This window comes from Cloeon dipterum, chromosome 3, assembly GCF_949628265.1.
Source record: "Cloeon dipterum chromosome 3, ieCloDipt1.1, whole genome shotgun sequence".
NCBI lineage: Eukaryota > Metazoa > Arthropoda > Insecta > Ephemeroptera > Baetidae > Cloeon > Cloeon dipterum.
In genome coordinates this window covers 36184007-36206393 of record NC_088788.1, presented here as the reverse complement: position 1 = coordinate 36206393, position 22387 = coordinate 36184007, and the positions used below count along the sequence as shown (strand labels likewise).

General features: G+C 44.1%; 2 protein-coding genes across 4 annotated transcripts in view; one reads left to right on the top strand and one right to left on the bottom strand.

Annotated features, from left to right (window-relative positions):
- The window catches only part of knockout (Stork-head domain-containing protein knockout), a 60219-nt gene extending 43375 nt beyond the window's left edge, over positions 1-16844 (top strand). For 2 of the 3 annotated variants that reach the window (XM_065484982.1, XM_065484981.1), the window contains 7 exons: positions 1845-2040; positions 12616-12836; positions 13155-13437; positions 13492-13701; positions 13766-13989; positions 14304-14494; positions 15117-16844. In XM_065484982.1, coding sequence (XP_065341054.1) covers positions 1845-2040; positions 12616-12836; positions 13155-13437; positions 13492-13701; positions 13766-13989; positions 14304-14494; positions 15117-16263 — 2472 coding nt within the window. In that variant the 3' untranslated portion in view covers positions 16264-16844. The remainder of the gene's footprint in view (positions 1-1844; positions 2041-12615; positions 12837-13154; positions 13438-13491; positions 13702-13765; positions 13990-14303; positions 14495-15116) is intronic. The other variant, XM_065484983.1, reaches the window with a different exon arrangement.
- A 47-nt stretch (positions 16845-16891) lies between these two features.
- On the bottom strand, positions 16892-21437 carry LOC135940196 (pupal cuticle protein Edg-84A-like). The gene is made up of 3 exons (XM_065484994.1): positions 21307-21437; positions 21078-21182; positions 16892-18105 (listed from the first exon to the last, which is right to left on the bottom strand). The coding sequence occupies exons 1-3, from the start codon at positions 21334-21336 to the stop codon at positions 17395-17397; spliced, it is 846 nt and encodes a 281-aa protein (XP_065341066.1). The 5' UTR covers positions 21337-21437; the 3' UTR covers positions 16892-17394.
- Positions 21438-22387: the final 950 nt, after the last annotated feature.

Genomic DNA, 22387 nt, shown 5'->3' with positions numbered 1-22387 from the left:
AATGAATTTCGCCTTGGAACGGCTCCAAGTGAATATTCGTCGTCTGTGAAATTGGCATTGTTTTAGCACGCTTGTTCCGTGAAAATTCGTTTCAGCAGCGTTCAATCGTGCTGTGATGTTTTTGTAGTGGTGCTTGGCGTAATTCTACCATTTGAATTCAGGGCGGATTCGCTGCTTATCTGTTTAGAAACTCCGCTCAAGCATTTAACAAGGGGCGCAAGCCGTCGGATTGTTCATTGTAATTTTTTTATTCGTCGTGAAATGATTTCGCCGAGTCATTTTAAAATTTGCATATTTTGATTTACAGCTCATTTGCATTTGGAGCCCATCTCATTCATTCTAATTTAAAAGAAAAAGAAGGTCCAACTTACTCATAACTCTCTTTGAAGAATCACTTTTGCCTTAAAATTTTATCTTTTTGCGTCCACTGAATGAGTAAAAGTCATCTCAGCATCGTAAATATTCGCTGTAATGCGTTTGAAACTTACGCTTGGCCTTGACTGATCAATTAATTTCTTCGGAACTCGCTGCTTTATGATCTAGAGAGTGCGAAGAGCAAACAAATAAACATCGCTGCCCACAGTTTATAGACGCGCGAACCTTCACGAAAGGTGCCAATGGAAAGGGCCAACACCTGTTGAGAGCAGCATAAAAGATCGTACAACGCAAATTTGCACCTGATCAAACAACAATGAAGCAGGAATAAGAAAGAAGGCCTCGTTGCTCTCTCGAGAGAGCGATATTGACACTGAACTCTTGCGCCGCGTGTGTCGGAGGAGAACATAAAAAATTCAGCAGCGCACTAAACCGACGCACCTTGGCTGAAAGGTCGCTTTTAAAATGACGTTATCTATCTTTGCAAATAGGTGCAGCGATCGGATTTTACAGGCATTGTTGCAGGTGGGCGTGCACACGATTCCTGCGCCAGTCGTGAACCTGGCTCGCATTCCTGCCGGAGTAATCTTTAATTATAGCGAGAGTGTGGGTGAGTCACCTGCTCCGCGCGCGCACTCATACAATTTTCTGCTCAGCTTTTGCTACAGGTGTATGTGTAGCGACTTTTCTTCAGCGAATTGCCGTTGGCCACCGATTGCGATAATGAAGTATGCATGAATAATAATCAGTCTGACGCCGGGCAGACACAGCAGGGCTGAATTTTTTGCTGCTCCCCAGGGAGGTCAAGCGGATTCGCAATGACTGCTAGGCGCGGATGATGGATTGGGCAATATGATATTTTTTTTATTAATGCGTGCCGTGATTGTGAAGGGTTCGCTTTTTAAATATTGTTCCGAGTTGTAAAAAATCTTAATTAGAGCACCTAGATTTTACATGGTCAATATCTCAAATTTGACCCTTCAAAATCTGCTAAGAGATCATTAAAAGTTGAATCTATCAAGCTAAGTTACCACCTGAAATTTCATTTTTTGACTGTATACAAGTAGATTCCTGAGGGTCGAATTAGTTTAGGCACTCGGTCGACAGTCCGACATGTCATGCCAAAAATCGGCGGATTTGTAAAATTCATTACTTTAGCGACAAGTACTCTAGCGACCAATCAAAGAAGGGCGCAGTTCTCTCTGATTGGCCAGATCGAGACAGCAGCGCCATAGGGACAGTCAGTGGAAGCGAGTAAAGCGACAAGTCAATCTGTTGGCTGACCTGCCTTTTGTTATTTGCCTTAACTCTCGCTGTGGCGCTGCTGTTTCGATTTCAGGCAAGCACCTGAGTCCAATTCAGAGAACCACTCTCGTCTCTGATTGGTCGCCGGCGTTCCTCCGGCACTTTTTGTCATAAATCCAGGAATCCTTCATTCTCTTTTTAATGATTATCGTCTCCTGCCTTAGAGTTTCCTGGACGCCAACTTGAGATGCTTTTGGAATCCGTCCCTGTTAGAGGCGATGCGGCAGCTGCAGTACCAAGGGTACGTTGCACCTGGAGTGCTCCTCGTGTCAGCAGACCCTTGCGCACTGGAAATCATCAGGGCCGCGTGGGGCAGGAAAACACTGCAGCCACCGTCCAACCACATCGTAACCCTTGTTGGTGAGTCCGATTTTTCTTTTATTTTCAACCGGAATCCTAGAATTTTATTGCTGTTAATTTGGCTTAATCGTCGAGCAAGGCCATTCCAGAGTCTGATCTATGCAGTTATAATAGAGACGACGCCCAATTAGGAATTCCTTTTCCTTTTTGTGCTCTTCTCTCGCGCCGCTTGATAATTACATCAGCTCTGACATGTGAAGAGCATGTAAATTACAAAATACGTACGATAATTGCTGCCGGGATGTTTACCGACGAAGTGCATTCCCGCTGCTCACTCGAAAGGAGCTCCGGGATATTTGCTGGAGAGCTTCGTTATAATTATCACAGAGAGCGGTTGACAATAAAAAATCCGAAGGCAGGGCGAACTGGACCAGTTTTCCCTTCCAAGCAAGATTTATGGCATTTTAAAATTTTACTGACCTGATTGAAGAGAGAACATTTCCGCCCATAAATTTCCCCACCCAGCAGTTCGTGCCACGTGAAAAAAATACGTACGAATAAATAAATCTGATTGCAACCTCAGAGGAAAATGCACACGATTCTTTTCGCGCGGAGGAGTGCGTTCGCCTTGAATCGGGCTCGGAAAAAGAAGTGATGTAATGCGAGAAAAGGTCAACACGACTCCCTCACCTTTGTAAAATATGTATTCATGGCAAGTCGATATTAGTCACCTGGCAATGAGATGGCTCGCGTTTTTACAGCCGCGGTTTTTGCCCAAGCACACACACTCGCATGCATGACATCATTTATTCATCATACACATATTGGATCAGCACCGACCAGTTTTTCAAACCGCACACTGACGCATCAAAGCAGAAGTGTAATGAAAAAGGTGTCTGATGCTGGGTGCTGGATTTACAGTTAATTTTCCATGACCGCTCAACACGCAGATGTATGCATGAAGGACGCGTGACCGGCACGTTGTTTCGCAAACAGGATCTTGTGAATTCGCCAAATGCAAATCCAAGTTGGGTATTAACCGAAATTACAGTTACATTTTTTTGGGATTTAGTTAGAAATCCGTGCCTTGCTTTCTCCATCGTTTGCAAATTTAATCTAGATCGCTCGCTTGCATATTCATCCTTATTCATGCATGAGGCGAATCATACATCGCAATCCTCGTCAATCACACAAAACCACCTTTCACGCAATTTGTTCAGAGCGGCGTGTGGTGATTTATTTTATTTCCACGCCATATTCGCGACGGAATTTCTCCGAAAGCGCGTTGAGACCGAGCTAAATCGAAAAAACACAGCTTTTCATTATTATGATTATGCCATTGTATTGCAAATAAAATAACAAATGTGCGCATTAAAATGAAGAGAGTAACGTGCCACTGCGGGGGCAGTAATTCGCTTTTGACACTTTCGAATAAAACATGCACCAGTATGTGAGCCTCGACCTCCACTCAGCATGCAATTTGTCTAGAGTGAGAGGGTTTCTCTTTTTGTACACTTTTGATGAATCGGTTCATTCAACTGTTAATTCAGATTTTTGCTAAAATAGCCAATTTTTAAGAAAATGCTCCAAACAGAGTAAAAACAAACATCATTGATTGGATAATGCTAAACCATATTTCCATTTACGGCACCTGCGCCAATCCAATATGATCCTTTCTAAAATTAAGCAGTTATTATATACCATGTCGGATAAAATATTGTGTCTGGAGGCAGTATTCGTTTATCTCGTCATTAAAAGGTGTGCCGGCCGTGAGAAAAAAAAGAAATAAACTTGGGTTTCGCTCGGTGCCATTCTGTCAATTGATGCCATTTCGCCGGACGACCTAAAAACCTTACCTCTTTATCACATGTTGTGGCAGCTGGAAGTTATCGCTCATGTTAGTTTGAGTTTTACTCCATTTTACTGTTAGGCCTGTCGCCTGCAAAATTCCCGGCCCGCTCATTAAGGACCACATTTGAAGCCGTAAATTATTTTTGTTCCCAGCTGAGTCAGATCTCATTCAGAGATTCGATTTTTTTGCTCCGCAAATTGAGAGCATTAGCATTGGCACGCTGATTTAAATGTAACGTAATAAGCAAATACCAACTGAAACATATATTTTCTCAACGGCACTTAAAATGCATTCAAGACGGCAACGTTTATCTTTATAACTGTTAAAAGGCACGCGTTGCCCAATCCCTGCATTTTTTTCAAAGACAAACCCTCACTTTATCCTCCGAAGGATGAAGATAAAAAAGCATAATTTGGTCTTGAGTGGCGTTCAGAAGCGAGGAATCTAAAATAAAACATTGCAAGCGAGGTGCCGATGACCGCTGGACGAAACCACTCGAGAAAACCCGTGGAGCACTTAAGCCGGGTACAAATAAATATCAGAGAAGTATAAATGGCTGCAAACTAGTCCCGCGAACGAGACCCGAGAGTAGGGAGCGGCTCCCAAGGCGCTTTTTGTAATTCAAGTGAGGAGAATTTTCGGTTCCCAGTAGGTTGGGTTTGGACTCGGTAATTCAATCAGAATGAGTCAATCGTAACTCTAGACATTTGTGAGCCAGTTTGACTGTTTTTTAATTATCACAAGCTACTGTTATGCCAAAGCAGAGAGACATTCCCCATTATTAAATTGCAATCACACAGGGCGACAGTTGAAAATTGTTTGAATTGTTGGATGCAACAATTTTAAGGACCCTTTCTAGAGTAGAAATTCAAAATTTTCAAATTTTCTCCAAAATTTCCAGCGCTTCACCACATTTTCTTGGCAGATTTCGATTCCTCTGGTCGAGATCCATCCACCAGAGTAGAAAACCATTTAGAGAAACTCTAAAATCAGATTTCTAGTAAGGAGACAGTCCTCACCATTTTTTTTTTTTTTCAAAAATTTACATCGCTTCTTAGGGCAATTTTGGCTTACACTGAATCCTAAGGGAGGAGTTCATGCATTGGCAACAAGCATTTTCCAGGATTTTGCAGCATAAATCCTCTTTAAATAAAAAAATTCATGCTCTGAGGTGTGTAAATAAGATCTTGCAAGGATTGCAACTTCCACTTTCGAAGCAGCTGACTGTTTCCCAGCGCAGTGTGTCTCACTCCGTTGTCGCGATTATAGCACTATCATCGATTCCCATGACACGGCGGCCGATTTTTGCGCCGCGAAATTTCACTGCGAGAGTCTTGTTAGCAAGCGAACGAGAGATCGAATCAATCAGCGCGAAATTATATTTGTGTGCATGCAGCCCGAAGGGTCGGTTGCCTGGCTCGGTGGGACCGCACGTCGTGGCTTTGCATGTATGCATGGGAACCAAAACAATGCAGCCAATGCCATTTATCGCGGCCGATCTCTTTTTGCACACAGGCAAATTGCCGGCTGCTTTCGATCTATTAAATTTACCCGAGAGCCCAGGTTTGTTCGATTCAAGCAGCGTGTGGTGAGTGAGCTCCTCGCCTTTTAAATAAAAGCTGCCTGCAACGCACAGTTTCAATTAACGGTGGACGCCTCTAATTGTGTCGAATTGGCGCAGTGAAAGGGAGAGTCAGTTAGTTGATGAATAGCCGAGTCTTGAGAGTTTAATCAGCAAGATGTACTGCGCATCAAACATTTCACTCGAAATTCAACCTGCGATGTTTTGAGTTGATAGGGGAAATTTGCGAAAACCCCTTTGTACCTTAACTTGGAATACGCGTCCTCTAGAAATGAGGGAAAAGCTAAAATTTTATATTTTTGAGAATAGCACTGTCTCCCTACTGTAAAACCACGATTTATTTCACTCTTTAGGGAATTCTTCCTAAAAATTTGCACACCATTGTATAGATTGCGACAAGAGTCGATAAAAATGGCAAAATCTTAAATTTAACTGCTCCTCGGTACTGATCTCTATTTTTTTTTGCTTCAAGCTCAGATTTTTTTTTCAAGTAAGGCAGTACATTTATAGGAAATGGGTTTTTTAAATAAGGTGCATCTTTTTTTCTTCATCTGAATAATAAAAACATAAAATGATGTTGTTGTTCAAGCAGATCCCATCCATGATTAATGAAGCTGCTTGTACCAAGTAAATTTAATTGAGGAAAACTTGTGTATGTGTGTTTGTTAGCCTTGAGCATGAAATCCCAAAGCATAAGACAGAATTAAGAATGTCTCTTGAAAAAAAAACACACACCACAGTTGTTGCCGCATTGTTTATTTTTAAACAAGACGCGGCTCTACATCATAAAATATTGCATTTATGCGCATCAAATGAAGAGAGAACATTTTTAAATGCGTGTGTTCTCACGAATGGCGTGTATTTCGAGATTCTCGTTATCAAAGCCGTTTGCGCTTGAACGTAAAATTATTACTGGATCTTTTCGGCAGTAAACATCTCGCTATATTCATTACTGCCGTAGCGAACATCACGATTCACGCATATTTTATGAGGAAAGAAATTGTGAGTTATTTTATCTGCCTTGTAATTAAAAATTTGGCTTCGTATGGAGGGTTAATTGGAAATTTAAAAGTGTGCCTTTGCATAGAAACAAGTAATTAATTTTTTATTGTTTTTCTGTGGTCAGCGGTATAATCAAGTTCAAGGCTGTTTCAACGATTTGGTTCCGACGCCTTTAATTATTTCCTAGCACGAAAATACATCACTGGAGAGATTAGAAATGTCTCCAACTGCAGAGAAATTGTTGGAAAGCGATCGTTTGGAGGCATTCACTTTTCTGAATTTATCTTTTACGAATTCAGTGGTGTTTATGTAAATCGAAAGTTAATCCGGGGCTTCAGAATGTAAAATATGTTTTTGCTGCACAATTAATGCGCTGTAAGTACAATGAAGCGAGCTTGTTGATTTGTATCTAATACAAGAAAATCTCTGCACACCCCACCCATGCGGCGGCTCGTTGGTATTAATCACATTTGTTTAAATACTGCAGAAGCACGCGTTCCTTTCTCTATGTCGGCATCATTTTCCTGTTCACAATGTGCAAAAAGTCCATTTGATATTCTACGAACAAGAAGTGAGTAACATTTCACACGCACGCTCGCAATCCCCGAGGTGTGATACATATTTCGCTTTACATCATCTCGTCGTTCTGATGCTTTTTCCTCGCTCGGCACTCAGCACGGCTGCTTCTGGACGCTGCTACGAGAAAAATTATTCTCCGCTCTGTCGACGGAGAGAAAAAGGTGGTTGGCAAATGAAAAGGCGTGATACCAACGCGTACACCACGTCTTTTGCATTTTAATCAGTTGCGCTGCCAGACTAAAAGGAGCGAAAAATTCCGCCTGCCGAGATGATGATGGACGACGAGACCAAAAATTTTTTTATGTTTCCTCTCCTCATCTTGCACCCGGATTTTTTCTCTTTATAAAAAGCAAGTGTCACAAATTGTCGATTTATTGGTCTCTTTGGAAATGACGGTGTTGCACTTTCAAGGGCAGAAAAACCGGAGCTTTAAATCTCCTTTTCAGATTTTCTTGTTTCAGCGGAGACGAATGGGGATGCATTTAGCCAGATTTATCTGTATTGGCAATTTGATCAAAAGCCGTAGGCCGGAATAAATAATGCCGTGTCTGCACTCCCACATTATTTCCCGTCGCATTCCCACTCGCGGGTGTGTTTTCGCTGTTTCTTTTTGCGTCGCCAGCGCAGGCAGGGTTGATGATGCGGCGCTGCTGCAATTATTGCCGAACGATATCTACAACACACAGACCGGCACACTCTTTAATTAATGGTCGCCGAATTTTCTCTGCGCGTTTATAAAAAGCGGCGGCACAGCCATTAATTTGGCCAGACGTTTGAGTGGGCGCAATAAATTGAAAGTGGAATCAAGCGCCGGCCGGCGTAATGCCATAGCAATTCGGGATTTTCGTCTTTGCTCAATGTATTAGGGTTCATTTGGCCCATTGCGCAGCCGCACATCCGTTTCCATTTCAGGAATCAGGACCGAGGAACAGTTAAATTTAAGATTTTGCCAAATTACTGGAACAAATTTATGATTTTACGCTTGATTTCAATCCCTCTCGTCGCGATCTATCCAATTGTGTGCGAATTTGAAGGTATATTATTGTGAAATAGATCGTCATTTTTAGAAAATTTACAGAAAATTATCAGACTCTAACTCGAGCGCACTTTTGGCGTTACATTACACTATTCCCTTTGATGCATTTGATGCTGTCGGCTGCGATTGAAAGGACGCAGACGAGGGATGAGAGAAAGAGTGAGTCACCACGTGTGTGTTTATAGATGCAAATAAGAAAGAAACCCAATCTGGCTCATCCGATCCGCGCGCTTTCTTAGCTCACCTTTTCCCCTGGCACTGCACTAATAACTCGCGGCCATTTTCCACGAGCTGACTGTGATACCGCGTATATTGTGCAAGGCGAGCGAATGAAAAGTGCACGCACGCAGCATCAATTTTTCATTGACAATGCGAGTAGTTGTTGCAGTCGTGTAGAGTGACGCAAAAATTCCTGCGAATGCGTGCCGAGTGCTATTAAATGAATAATGCAGCCGAGTGGCGAAATGAAAGCCTTAAAAATATTGAGTTACCTCGCGTGCTGCAGGAAGAAATGCGGCTTTTTGCGCTGCCGATCGCTAAAATCGAATGCAAATCGAATTTCCGTTGAATAAACATATCCGAATTCACGTAAGACATTATTCAACTGCCGTGCGTGAGACATAGAGCAGGAAGCAAAGTGCCGATTTGAATAGCTCTTACTCAACTTTCCTTCTGGTATTCCAAGAGACTCACTCATCCCGCATTTTTATTTTTAACGATATGAAAATCTGAATTTTCCTCATTAGAGCCCGCTTAAAGCCGTTTAAATCAATCCGTCTCGCGTTTTAAGCGCACGTCCAGAGTAATTTATGGCGGGTAATATCAAATTGAAAATCAGCACTGCTGCCTGAGAGAGCAGAATGAAAGGCGCGCGTTGTTTGTTTCAATATTGTTTCACTAAACAGTCACGTTTCAAGAAAGGATTGCTGCTGCTGCTGCTGCTCTGATTATAAATATACACAAATCCTTGCGCCGTCGAGAGATGCCGGGCATGTATTTATGAATGATCATTAGCTGGCAGTTCGGACAAGCGGTTTAATTTATCGACTTTCTTTTCTTTTCGCCTGATTAGCGATCGATTATATCCACCGAGTATTTCTATGCTCAAATTTGGTCATTTGGCTACGCCCTCGCACTCGCACTCCAGTCCATGATTTATTTTCATCGCGCAAACAAGTTCGATGGGAAGACTCAATCTTTCTCAGGATATTATTAATAAATTTTCAGGTTTAATAACAGCTTCTGAGAAAATTACACTGAGCAATTTTCTATCGAAATCCAAACCAATTAAGAATTTTCAATTATGTTCAGCATTTAACAACCGGTATTAATTCTAGCGTGGTTGGACGCGGGACACAGTCGTGATGCTCAAGTGGCTCGATTTGTGGTGCATATGCTTCCAGCGTTGCACTTTTACGGAGAGGAAGAAGCTGCAAACGAGCAAAAGCAACCTTGAATCCAATTCTCAAGTGTGGCATAAATCCGGGTCGCGTGTTTTCCCACAAAGCACAATCAGCTCCTGTGTACAGAAACGGCGGTGCTTTCGCTATTTTTCTCGGCTTGCTCGTGCTAATCCGCCCAAACAATGACGCAATGCGGACGGCCTGATCTGCTTTGTAATGAGCCGAAACAGTGCTTTTGACAAAAGTAAAGATGCAAAAGTAGCATACCGTGCGCGCGCGGACTGCTGGAAAAGTTCCAAAAAAGTCGTCGCCATATTCGTCTGGTCGGTGGTCCGGTGCTTCTTGTTATTCAGCTCGGCGCGGCTCCTTTTATGCCGCATTAAATGCAAATAAAATCGCCTAAGCTCGATGCAAAATCGTTTTCACGGAAATTAGCGCGATTGCTCGCTTTATGACGCAAGCACGTGTGCCTTTTTTGGTCCAAGGAGGAAATTCCACGTTATTAGCAGCCAAAAGTCATTGTTCGCAGCTCAAAGGCATCCGTCGGTGTGTTAATACGTGCGAATGCTGACGTTTGTGCGTGCGTACGTGATTATAATTTAGTTTTACAGCGAAAACAAACACTCATACTGCTCGCAGCGCTTTCTAAGATAAGCTGTGTTTATCCTTAAAGGCTAAACTCGTGGTTCGAGTTTCAAGCTGTTGTTTTTTATTATTTAATTTGCAAAAATATGTTAATTACTTGCTGCACAGAATAAAATTATGCAAATTGAAAACTCTTGTTGATGTTTTAAGACCGGAATTCTATTCACAAATAACGTTCGTTTCCTTAAAATGGTAACTTTATTAGAGACACAAATAATTTAGCGAGTGAGTGAAACAATGCCCCAGAAAATCTGCTAAGGACCAAGGCGTTTTAAGCGGGTCTCTCTGACCAAGTCGTGGTCCACAGTCTGCTCTTCACTTTTGACCTTTTTGCGGGCATTCGCACTCTCCTCCTCAGCCTCCCTTTTCTCGCCTCCTCTGTTCTCTTGAGCGGAGAAGACCAAGTCGACTTCCAGCCTCGATCCGAACTGTCCCAGCCGGACAGCTTTGGCCGGTCGAGTCTCCTGCACCAAAAAGTCGTGCTCTTGGCCCTGGAAACAAATGGGAATTCTATCCCCCGTGGTGATGGCAGCGAAGCGGCTGAGTTGTTGGATCAGCATCGCCTCCGCGTCGACCCTTTCGAAGCCTCTCAGCTGACTCTCCAACCTAACGAAACTGGCCTCTTTCAGCTTCACGAGGGTGACACACACTTTCTGGCCAATCTGCACATCCAGGTTCTTGAAAAACCAGTCCGGCACGAGAACTTCATCCTTTTTGTCGTGGCTGAACTCGAGCACGCTGCAGTGCATTGATTTTCCTTGGCAGGTCAATTTGAAGGTGGCTGAAGCCTCTGTGGGAATCCTCTTGCGATATTTAGCTCCGAGCACGGGCTTCAGGTGCTCTTCGTCGAGGACGATCTTTCCTCCCCGTTGGCTCAACACGTCATCTTTGAACTTTTCACTGGACGAAATTGGAACCAAACGGAGAACTCTTCGGAAGCCCCGGAAACCCATTTCGTGTTCACACCAAGAATTTCGAACGATATATGAATAAATTTTAAATCAACAATAAGGACTTTTTGATCTACACAGGAATTGACATTACCTTTAACCCGATTGTTGGTCATCAAAAGAAGTATCGTAAATTCATCTAACAAACATGGTCGGGTAACAGCAGGATCCTAGTAACTTGACTGTTTGGTGTCTACATCAATCAAAGAATCATACATCGCGATAAAGAAAGGAGCTAAAAAAATTTAATACTGGTTATTAATATGTATATGTATAGCTGGTTTACGTGCAATATAGCCTTAATATCGGTTTTAATCAAGCGAGCCGCGTGTGTACCCAAGCGGATATTATTACGATCATGCTCATGATTCTGCAAAACCATATTTACGAGACAAACTCTGGCACACACGAGCCGTAGCTCAAGTTTATGCTGATATTCAAGGGCACGGTGAAAAAGTTGACCTGCTGGCGGCGTGTCTTGCGAGCGTTATTATTTCGAACACGTGAGCCAGCCTGCCTGCCTGCCTTTTCCCCGGCGCGGCCGAAATGAAAAAGAAAAGACGGAGAAGTAAAAAGCAGCAGCAGCAGCAGCAGCAGCCAAGTACATACACCTTGCCGCGGCCGCGCGGGGAGTTTCCTTTTTACTTATCGAACAAGCAGACTGGTCTGCTGATCTCATTCGTCTGCAAATGTGCGCCGGCACGACTGCAAATTATGCCGTGCAAAATACACCAAAAGGTCGCTCGCTCGCTCGGTAGTGAAACGAGAACGAAAGAAAAAGCAGTCGATTAGCCGACCAAAAGTGAAACAGCAGTTCAAGTTCGCCAATTCGGGACCAAGGATGCTTAATGATAACATTGCGCGTGGCACGCCAACGAGCATTTCCTAGAGTGCAAGCGGTCCGCAAACTGTAATCGCACTTCCGCAGATTAAACTCGGCTTGTTGTTCGCGGTATGCGCCACGCAGTTTTGAGAGTCTGCCTCTCGTCGTAATTCAATTATGGTTAAAATGCGCGTGCAACGAGTTTCTCTCGCTTTAGTGCCTTCTGCAGCTGGCTTGTTGGGCCGAATTAAAAGACGACCACTCCCTAGCAGAGCACTCTGAGCGGCTGGCCAAATTTTGCCGATATGCGCCTCTTTTTTTCCTTCAGTGCTCAAGCTTGCCAACTTGTTCCAACTTAACTCATCTTTTTGCAGACGTTGTAGCTATTTTCATCATTTTTCATGAGAAAAAACACACACGTCGAAAAGTATCAAAAGATATTGTTTCCTCGACTTAAACAATTCAAGCCGCTTTGTTTTTGACACAATAACAATTTTGGGATTCTCATGATCCTGTTTTTAGTCCCGGGACGACAGTTAAAACAATGACATATCCACCGGTCGGCGTATCTTGTTACTCTGCTTCCTTCCTTTTCACGAGAGGATCAACGAAATGGAACAAAAGCATTGTCAGAATCGTCCTTTCACACACTTAAGGTTCACTGCACCTCTCGATGCGTGTGGTGTGTAATTAAAAAAAATTGAATATCCATAGTGCCAATCATGTTTTTAGATTTCTAATTTCACCTTTGACGTGTTCGCAGGAGACGTGGAGGAGTGCTTGGTCCAGTCATTACCGCAAAGCCAATTCACTCCCCTGCCGGAGGCTCTGTGCTGGGTGGTTCTGGAACTCACCTCTGCAGGTCAGCCGGCGTCTTTGGAGGCTGTCAGGGCGGCGTTGCAGCGCTCCTTCCCCGCGGTCATGGAAACTCCCTCTGAGCACACGATTTACGATGCACTCGCCAAACTCATGCAGGAACGCAAGGTTAGATACCTTAAATTTCCAATAAATCAACTGCGATACACACAAAATATCACATATTTTAACTTCAGAAAAATAAATGTGTCCAGATTTTGAACAGCAATTTTAATTACAATTTTAAACAACTACTGTCATTAACGTTTGGAAAGCAAAAAAACCCAATTACACATAGCACTTTCATTTTTAATTATTTTAAGAACATATATGTGTTTTTTTCTATTTTAATTTCCTCTAAAATCATCCCCAATGCAATAAAAACAAACACGTGCGCGCGAAACTGGAGAGCTTATTGCTTGACAAAGTTAACCATCCATATTGCAGATTTACCACACCTCAAGAGGCTACTTTGTGGTGACTCCCGAGAGCCGGCGGCGGCGCAGCAACTCGCAGAGCCGGCCCACTTCCAGGGCAGGCCATTCCATCTCGCCGCACCACAGATCGAGTGTCATAGATTCGCTTGGCGAGCATCTGCAGGGCCCCAAATCGGTTCTCATGTCCACTGACGAGGCGCTTGTTTACATTCACGGTGAAATGGAGACGATCCGAGATGGAGATCGGACACACCAGGCAGTACAAACCAATCTTGCGGATGTTATATGCGGAGGTAGGACCCTTACAAATGAAAGAAAGAATATCAAACTGAAATTCGTATCCGCAGGAAATCCCAACGACAAAGTTTTGTACCCCCGAGCGAAACCGACTCCATCGCCAGGATCCAGGCTTCTGGAGCGACGCCACTCGTTGCGGCTGTTCGGCAGCAAGAAAAGATTGTCCCACAGCACGTCACTACCGAGGTGTGGCTCCATGAGGCTTTCGCCGAGCAGCTCGAGGACAATGGATTGGGGAGACGTGGAAATCAAGCAGCCAGGTATTTTGTTTTGTTTGCGTTGCCGGAGGTGGAGCGGGAAACTCATGTTTGGCTTTGTCGTTAGCAGAGAAAAGCCCTTCATTCCTTGCGCGGCTATTCAGAAGAAACGGCGCCAGAAACAGCAGCAAGCGCTTGAGCAGGGCCGACGCCAGCGAGTCAGGGGAGAGCAACCTGAGCACCTTTTCGGCCCAGTTCCCACCTGCCGAGTGGTTCAACCCCAGCGTCACCCACCTGCACTCGGTCGGCACCCAAACCAGGACGTCGTCCTACAGTCTTTCTTCAACTAGGGTACAAATTTTTATTTTACTAGCAAGGAGAAAACATTTTTTTCAGATTCTATATAAAAAAAGTTACAGACGAATTTCTAAAGGGGACGGATATTTTTTTAATATTTCCCTCTGTCTAATTTTCCGGACTTACCAGGAAGCAAAAAATTGAAATACCCAAAATTTAGCTTGATTTCATGACAACAAAGTTATAAAAGATATTCCTCCACAAAGCCATTAAATTTTTGCATTTTATTTTTGTAGAGCAAGTTTCTATCAGAAATTTTTACGTGTCCAAATGTTTTTGATGCCATTCTTAAACAAATCTTTTTGCAGTCAAGAGACGTATCCCTGGGAAGGTCCCAAGCCAGCATTCCCTGGTCAGAGGACCCGCCGTCGAGGGCAGCCACCCTGCCCAGAAGGAGACGCCACATTTCCGGAGACACAAACTACACCTTTCCGTCAAACGGCTCTGGCAGTTACTCCAACACACCCCGCTCATCGCGAAAGTCCGATCCACCGTCATGGTGAGAATGATTAGCTCTTAATTCTGATATGAAAACCTAACTAACAAGGCGTCATTAATCACAAAGCTCGGATCAGTATTACAGACTTCTGATGGCTTCATATATAAATGGGAACTAGTGAGTTTTAAATGGTTCTTCTTAACAGCCAACCCCTTCATATTAATTTAAACCTCATCTATAAATGTTAATGCATTGTTCCCAATTTATAATTTGTAATGTTTTTTGTCGCAGTTTTGTTGTTGTTTTTGCCATTAAAATTAGAGGTCTCAGCCGCAAAAGGCAGCGGGTGGTGGGTGGCGGGACCAGCTTAGCAGAATTTATTGCCCAGTGGCAGCGGCTGGCCATTTTCACCAGCGGCTGGTGATCGGCGCGACTGACAATATTTTAAACGTGAAGTTTGACAGTACTTAACGGCCCGATGGCCTGAGGACATTTTTTTATCCTGCACTATTTAATTTTTGAACCTTTTTCTCCGGCGGGTGGCGCATTGTAGCCACATTCACGGCGGCTGGTGGCTGCCCACGTGACCCAAAAATTTTCCGACTAGCGCGGTGCTGCGCGGCTCGCTGAGACCTCTATTTAAAATCTTGGAAAAATTCACTGACACTTTCCGAATTTCTAGCAATGGAACCCTGCGAGCGTCGTCTCGCCAGAGATCCGGATCTTCCTCCAACGGCAGCAAACACAATGGCTCGTCGCCCTCGCCAGGAACAAGTATCACCCCATCAATCATCAGCAGCGTCGATTCTCCGCGCAGCAAAGTGTCGCCCGCCCCGTCCACCCTTTTGAGCACACCGCGGATGTCTCCGAGCAAGGTTTCCAGCAGCACTCCCCAAACAACCGTCTTCTCCTCCGGAGGCAGCTCCATCAACGGCAGCATCACCTCGCCAGGGTCGATAATCACCCTTCAGGTGCGAACCAATACCGACCTGGGCAGGACGCCCGTCCAGTCCGGAAAGAGCGGCGACGTGACCACCACGACGGCGAGCATTTCCGGCAACGGCAGCGCCAGGGTGTGCGTCCTGCAGAGCCCCAGCCGCTCCTACATGACCCTGAACGGCACTCCGGTGGCCACGCCCAGCCACTCCACTCCGGGCAGTGTGGTGGACGCTCCTGCCGTAAAGAGGACGCCCCGACCGACGTCTTGCTACGTGCCGAAGGAGAAGAAGCAGGTCAGCCCCCTGGCGCCCTCCAACCTGAAGTGCCCTTCGGTGGAGAATGTCCCTGACGAGGTCGACCTGAGGCAAAAGGTCGCCAACAACCAGCAGCCTATCCCGAAGGTGTCCAACAGCGATGCCGAGAACCAGCTTCCCGAATCCTCGATGAACAACGTGAACGCAGACGTCACCCGGAAGAAGTCGGAGAACCTGAGCAGCCTGAAGAATTTGCTCTACCACAGCAATACGGAGCTCAATTCCCTGGGGAGCAACTCGTCGGCCTTGAAAACCAGCCTGGACAAACCTCTAAAGCCATCAGACAGCCTTAATCTGCTCGAGAACCTGGGAAAGGTGTCGCTTTCGAACGGAAAGACCATCGCAGACGACGACGACCTGTCCTTGGACAAAATCAACGGCGACCTGCACTCTTCCTTCCCCAGTCTGAGCGACCTGACGGTGCATTTCAAGTCCCTGACAGCTCAGAAGATCCTGAAGGGCATCAGCATCAACAGCATTGACACCCTGGTGGAGGTCAACATGGCGGCTGCCGCTGCCAATGAGAAGCAGAACAATTGTGATGTCACAATTCACACCGATCTAGGTGTGCTGTAAATCGTTTTTAATTAGTCCCACTTCTAGATCACCTGTTGTCTGTTTGTATAAAAAACACATTTGCAAATTAATATAACTTCTTTGTTCTTCCTGTTAACTGATTGATTGACTGACAGTGGACGGCATGCCTTTCTTCTGAGGGTCTTTAAATTAAAATGTGATTAATTTGGTTGTTAATTTCACAATTTTGACGTTTAAAGCGCCGGAAGTCAGAAGACAGGACCATGTCGTTGGTTGTTGAAAAGTTTTGGTGTATATATTTTCTTCTAAGCATATAAACTTAATAATTTAACTCGAGCCATTAATGGATAGTACCTTTTACAGACTAACCAGACTTCATTTTTTGTTTTAAAATATGCGCATAGCTAAATAGCCAATTAGAGTGAATTTTTCAACCAAGTTTTTTACCGTTCTAGTTCACGAAACATTTTCCTGGCTTCAAAAATAAATCACTCAGGTGCCAAATTAGTTTGTACTCGAACTATGAAAGTCATATGAGAGTTTTTGGGTTATTTTACCAGAGCTATTGGCTGGAATTTCTTCTGATTGAATAAATAAATAAATCGAATTGTAATAAAAAATATTTTGTTTCATATTGCGTCTCACCTCGAATAATACTAAAAATGGATTTTATTTTCGTGTTTTATTTATAAAAGGCAATACAAAATAGTTACAAGCTACATAGTGTATACTAACAATAAGAAACAATAAAATTCATAGCATTGTATTAGGCAGTTGATATATGCGGGTCACGAAAGTCACTCGAGCAGCGTCAACTGCACCTCTGCCAAATCAGACTCACAACAGAGTGCCATGATCAAAGATGATCATTTGCACTGACGACCAAAAGCGATATGACAACCAAAGATTAAAGGAACAAAAATTGTACATTTTCACGATTAATTGGAAATGGCCAGGTAACGATCCATCATTTTGATTCTTTTTAACAACCACATCAAATTGAACTGCAATAAAAATCAAGTCTTTGGTGAGATTAATCGCTAATTTCAGAGTTACGGCGGACCAGTCGGCAAGGGACACGTAAATGGGGATGAAAAGATGAATGATCGGATGTAAAATTTAGAAAGCCAATAATCCCTTTGCTAGCCAGTCTCGCCGCCTAACAGATCCTTAGTAGAAATATCCGGCGGCGGCGCTTTGCTGCTGCGGTCTGCTGATCAGAGGGGGAAGCTGCTGGGTGTCCTCGGGGGCCTGCGGGAACTGGACGGGGCCGGTGGCCTGCGGCTGGCCGTACGGCCTGTAGCCGGGTCGCTGCGGGGGCTGCGGCTGCTGCTGTGGCTGCTGGGGGAAGAGCTGCACGTTGACGGGCGGGCTGGGTGTCGGCTGCGGGTACAGCGCCTGCAGCGTCTCCTGCAGCGACGGCGTCGATGTCTCCACGGCGGGCCGGGCAGGGTAGCCCGACTGGTACACGGGGGTCGGCGGCCTCGACGTGGGCAGCGCCTGCGGCCGCTGCGGCTTGTTGGACAGGAAGCTGCTGGTGTCGAAGGCCGGCAGCAGCGGCGCCACCGGCAACGGGGTGTACGTCGGTTTGTGGTTCACGGGCACGAGGGCGGGAGCGGGCGCGGGAGCGGCAGCCAGCACGGGCTTCGCGGGCACCGCGGGGGCGGCAAGCGGATGGGCGCCTGGGCCGCTCTTGTGCACGATGGCGTTGAAGCCGTTGACGTCGTCGGCCGTGTACTGCACCGTCCGCACCGACCCGTCCGGCTCCACCAGACTGTACTCGCCCTGGACGACGTCTCCGTCGCGCTGCTCCGTCTGGTGTTTGATGTCCCCGGTGTGCAGGTCCGTCACGCCGTAGCTGAATTTGTACTTAGGAATCGCCTGGAAATCAAATATCAATTTCTTAGAAACGTGATAATTCATCTTTCTAACGGCGACGTCGTAAAATTTGATAGTTTCGATTAGAAATGCGCAAAATGAGCTAAAGATTTATGAGTCTAGTCGCAAAATCAGCCCGCACGCTAGATTCTAAAGACTTTCTCCACGACATTATTAAGTGCAGAGATGCAAATTGCCAATTAGACCAATTTGCTGAGGGCTACGCGTCGCTCGCGTGCGATGAAAGCTCGTCTTTCTGTGCTATTTGATACACGACTCATTCCTATGATTAGCTTGAGTGCGTTAAATCGCGGCAAAACTCGTGTTTATCACTTTTTCACCTCCGTGAAGGCATCAAATGCACGTACATAGTTGTGCGTGAGCATTTCTAGCTTGTAAAAAGTTGTAAATTGTTTTCTGTCTATTTTGAGTGCAAATAATAACATTTTTTTTCAGAGAAAGACAAGTAATGGAAGAGAAACACTTGTTGATAATAAATAATTCACGCCTCCTGCAGAACGAGACGGACATATTTTATCAGTCTGCATGAAAGTTCGAAATCAAAAGAAAGGGAACGCGATCATTTTACTGCTGCGAAAGGCAGTGTGCATGCGCAAACAAACATAAGTCGCGCGCGGCTCACATTTTTCAGATACGCTGATTTCTCTCGCTAACAGAGCGTACATTGAGTCAGTTTTTTTCTTGCTTTGTACCTAATTATCTGTATGAACAAGATGAAAATATTCTCAGCAATTTCTATCAATGCTGCGATTGAAGCGGATTGATACAGTGCGACAGTTAAAAAATATTTAAATTGTTGGACGCAATAAAAAAATTACTCTACAATTTGCAATATGTAATAAAAAAAAGGAAAAACTTCAAATTTGCTCCAAAATTTTCAGCGTTTGACCACATTTTCTAGGCATATTTCGATTCCCCTCGTCGAGATCTGTCCAACAGCGTATAAAACCTTTTGGGGACACTTCTTTACTGTGAAATAAAATAAGATTTCAAGTAAGGAGACAGGCCTCGCAATTTGAAAAGCATGCTTATTTACTTAAGTCAATTTTGGCTTCAACTGAATCCTAAAAGGGATGAGTTTATGCACTGGCAACAAGTATTTTCCAGAATTTTGCGGTATCAATCCTCTTTAACCGGCCCCGATAAAGAAGCAGAGGAAGCGAATTGAGATGCACGCATGAATGTGTACGTGCGTTTGTAGCGGAATAAAAGCCTGTCCCTCTTAATCGCACAGCACATTTGAAAGTTTGTTTTGTGCTGTGTGTGAATTGATTATTCTCGGAGACGCTACTCGATCGCCAACTTCGTGCGTACGTGCTATATTGAGTGGAAAACATTTTGACAAGAGAAATCATCCGGCCGCGCTGCGTTCCATTTTTAATATACATATATACCCAGATTTTCCCCACTTGGCAAAGGCATGCAGAATATATAGAGATTAGAACGTGAACTTTTGATTGAAAATCTATTGTAAAACGTGAACGCTTCAGCGCCTTTCCCGTGGCTCGATCCGAAAAGAGCAAATATTGATCTAACATAATAGCGGATATTAAGCGGGAAAGTGCGGTGCCTTTCAACGGCAAAATTGCATCTCGGAAATTGGATATCTCTGCGTTGGGTGGCCTGATTCATTTAATTAATTCATTATCATTTTCATTCAAGCAGCAATTTTTCGCCGCTCTAGTGAACACTGGCCATATCTCCTTATTAACTCACAATTCCCTCAAATATGTGGCATTTTAAATCGTATCACAAATAAAAAGATAAATTTTTCAATCAATAATAAATCATAGGATTTCTAAAGCTTATTAAAAAAATGGATCAACTTTCCATTCAATTAAAATTATTGTTAGAGAAAATAGAGACAAGATAAATAAACGGGTTTGCTTCTAAAAATTAATTATTAAATCAAAGGCGAACCTGACGATAGAGTCATTAAGAGGAAGTGAGTAATGTGGGAAAGAAATGGCATATCTGTTAATGACCTAGATCACGTGAGTCGCACGCCAGACCAGCGGATCTTCCCAAGATCGAGCCAAGTGGGAAAGGATTAACGACAGGATCCTGCGGCCAATCGCTGTGTCACTGCCGAGACGCCTTTCGGGCATTAAAACATATTTCATTTTCGCCAAGATGTTGTAAAAAGGCGGCTCTAATCAGGAGTTTTCACCAATTGCACTTTTAGCACAATCACGCCGTGTGCACGAGAATGGATTTCGAGGAAAGTGAGAATGATTTTAGATTTTTAACACGCACAACTGACGCCTTGTGAATATCCTTGCCGCATTCGCATTGCATCGCAGATTTCTATTCAAAGACAATGCAGCTGAATATGCATTTTTCCGCAAATCTTTCACTGCTTTCGCGGCGCAACGAACAAGTTTTCCAGCGTGTGCAACGCGTTATTTCTGATCCCTATCATTATTCGCTGGAGCGACTGATGATATGAAAATTGAGTGTCCAGCGGCGGCCGGCCGGCGCGCGGCGCGTGCACTCGAACGAGATCGAGCGGCAGAAAGGAAAGTGGAAGACAAGCAGAAATCTATTAGCATTCGTGATGTGCATTTCGAGCAATTTTATAAAAGAAACAAGTGGAAAAGCTTCCTACTTCGAGTAAAAAGCGGAAGCTATCTTGAGTGACAAGCTGCACTACTAATTGTTGATTGATTAATTAATTGACGAGCGCGAGTGCATCCGATGCCGCCGGACGCCAGAGAATTGGATCGGAGAAATTTCAGTATCTTTGAATCGAATACGCGCAAGTAATTAATCGCCAGCATATCTGCTCAGCCCTCGGGCTGTTTGCCGACAAACCTCGTAAATTTAATAGAAATTGTATGTGCGAATCACGCCCAAGGAGGATATAAAATTTCACGCCGCGTTACCGTTAATTTTTCGCTCAGCAAGTTAATTAGTAGAAAATTAAAATTTTAAAAATAAATTTGTAAACTCACATAATAATCCTTTGGTGGCAAGGCGGCAAATGCAGGTGTCGATGCTACCAAACTGGGTGAAGCTGACCCGAGGTGATTCGTCGCTGTCAGCAGCACCAGTACCAACTGAAAACACACAGATTCGTCGATATAACATAAAGGAAGGCAGTATTTAGACTTCAAATAAAAAAATCATAGCAAATTGATTGTAAAGATTTTAAATTAAATTGAAAAAGTTATTGCAATTCACCTGGATGAGCGATATCCTAGAATTCAGCATTTTGCCCGGCGCGGAGATGATAGTAATCACAAATGACGCCTGGAGCTTTCCACTCTAAAGGTTTTATACCGGGATCCCCTCCTTTCGGCGTGGATGATTTCAAGTGCGGGCAGCGGGCAGCCATCCTCCGCGTCCGTGCTTTTCTTGCTTGGCCTGCTGGTCACGTCTCAGCCATAGAGTCCTAGGCCAACAGTCGTAAATCGCGAATTTAGAGACCAAGTTCAATGGCTCGCTGGCCAACAACGCGTCGAATGTGTGAGACTGATTGACAACCTGAGTCGCATAAATTGCCATCCAGGGCGGTGCTGCTTTTCTTTCTTTGCAACTTTCCATTTGTTTCAATTTTGCCGCCGTCAGGATCCGCTCAAAACTGTCACCAAATTTTATTGATCGCGAATAGGAAATATTTTCCGGCAATTCTCCATGAATCGTGTAAATTCAATGAGTGTATATATTTCATCATTAGTAAAAAAAACTTGATTCCGGCTTGACGTCGTGATAATTATTTTGCAAAACCACAATCAGCCTGAAAATATCCGGGTTTGCAAAGCAAAAACTAAACGCAGCAAGAGGAACTAATTTCTAAATTAATGGCTCGGTGCGATTGTGTGGCACCAAAAAATAGATTGTCGGTTTGCGCGGAGCCTCACGAAAGTAAAAAAGACACATAGGAAAGTGACCATTGGCAGCGGCTCAAATTCAAAGTGAGAACAATTTAGCACTCTCAACACCGACAGCTTTTTCTTTGCGAATATTGCGATAGTAAAAAGCAAGCAAGCCAAGAAAAACGCATTTGAAAGTACTTGAACTATTCCGCTATTGCGCCGATTTTGAATAATGTATGTTCCAGCACTTTCAAATTCCTAAACTCAGCCCCGCGAGTGCAGATTTAAGATAATCCGATTTAATCTCGTTGATTTGTTACCTAACATTCCCAATTTGACACACGTGTGTGCTTTGCATTTACATGTACGTGCGCACATTAGAACAAATTGCTCTTCAAGTGACACGGTTCATAAATATTTAATGCTTAATCCGCAGACGCAAAATT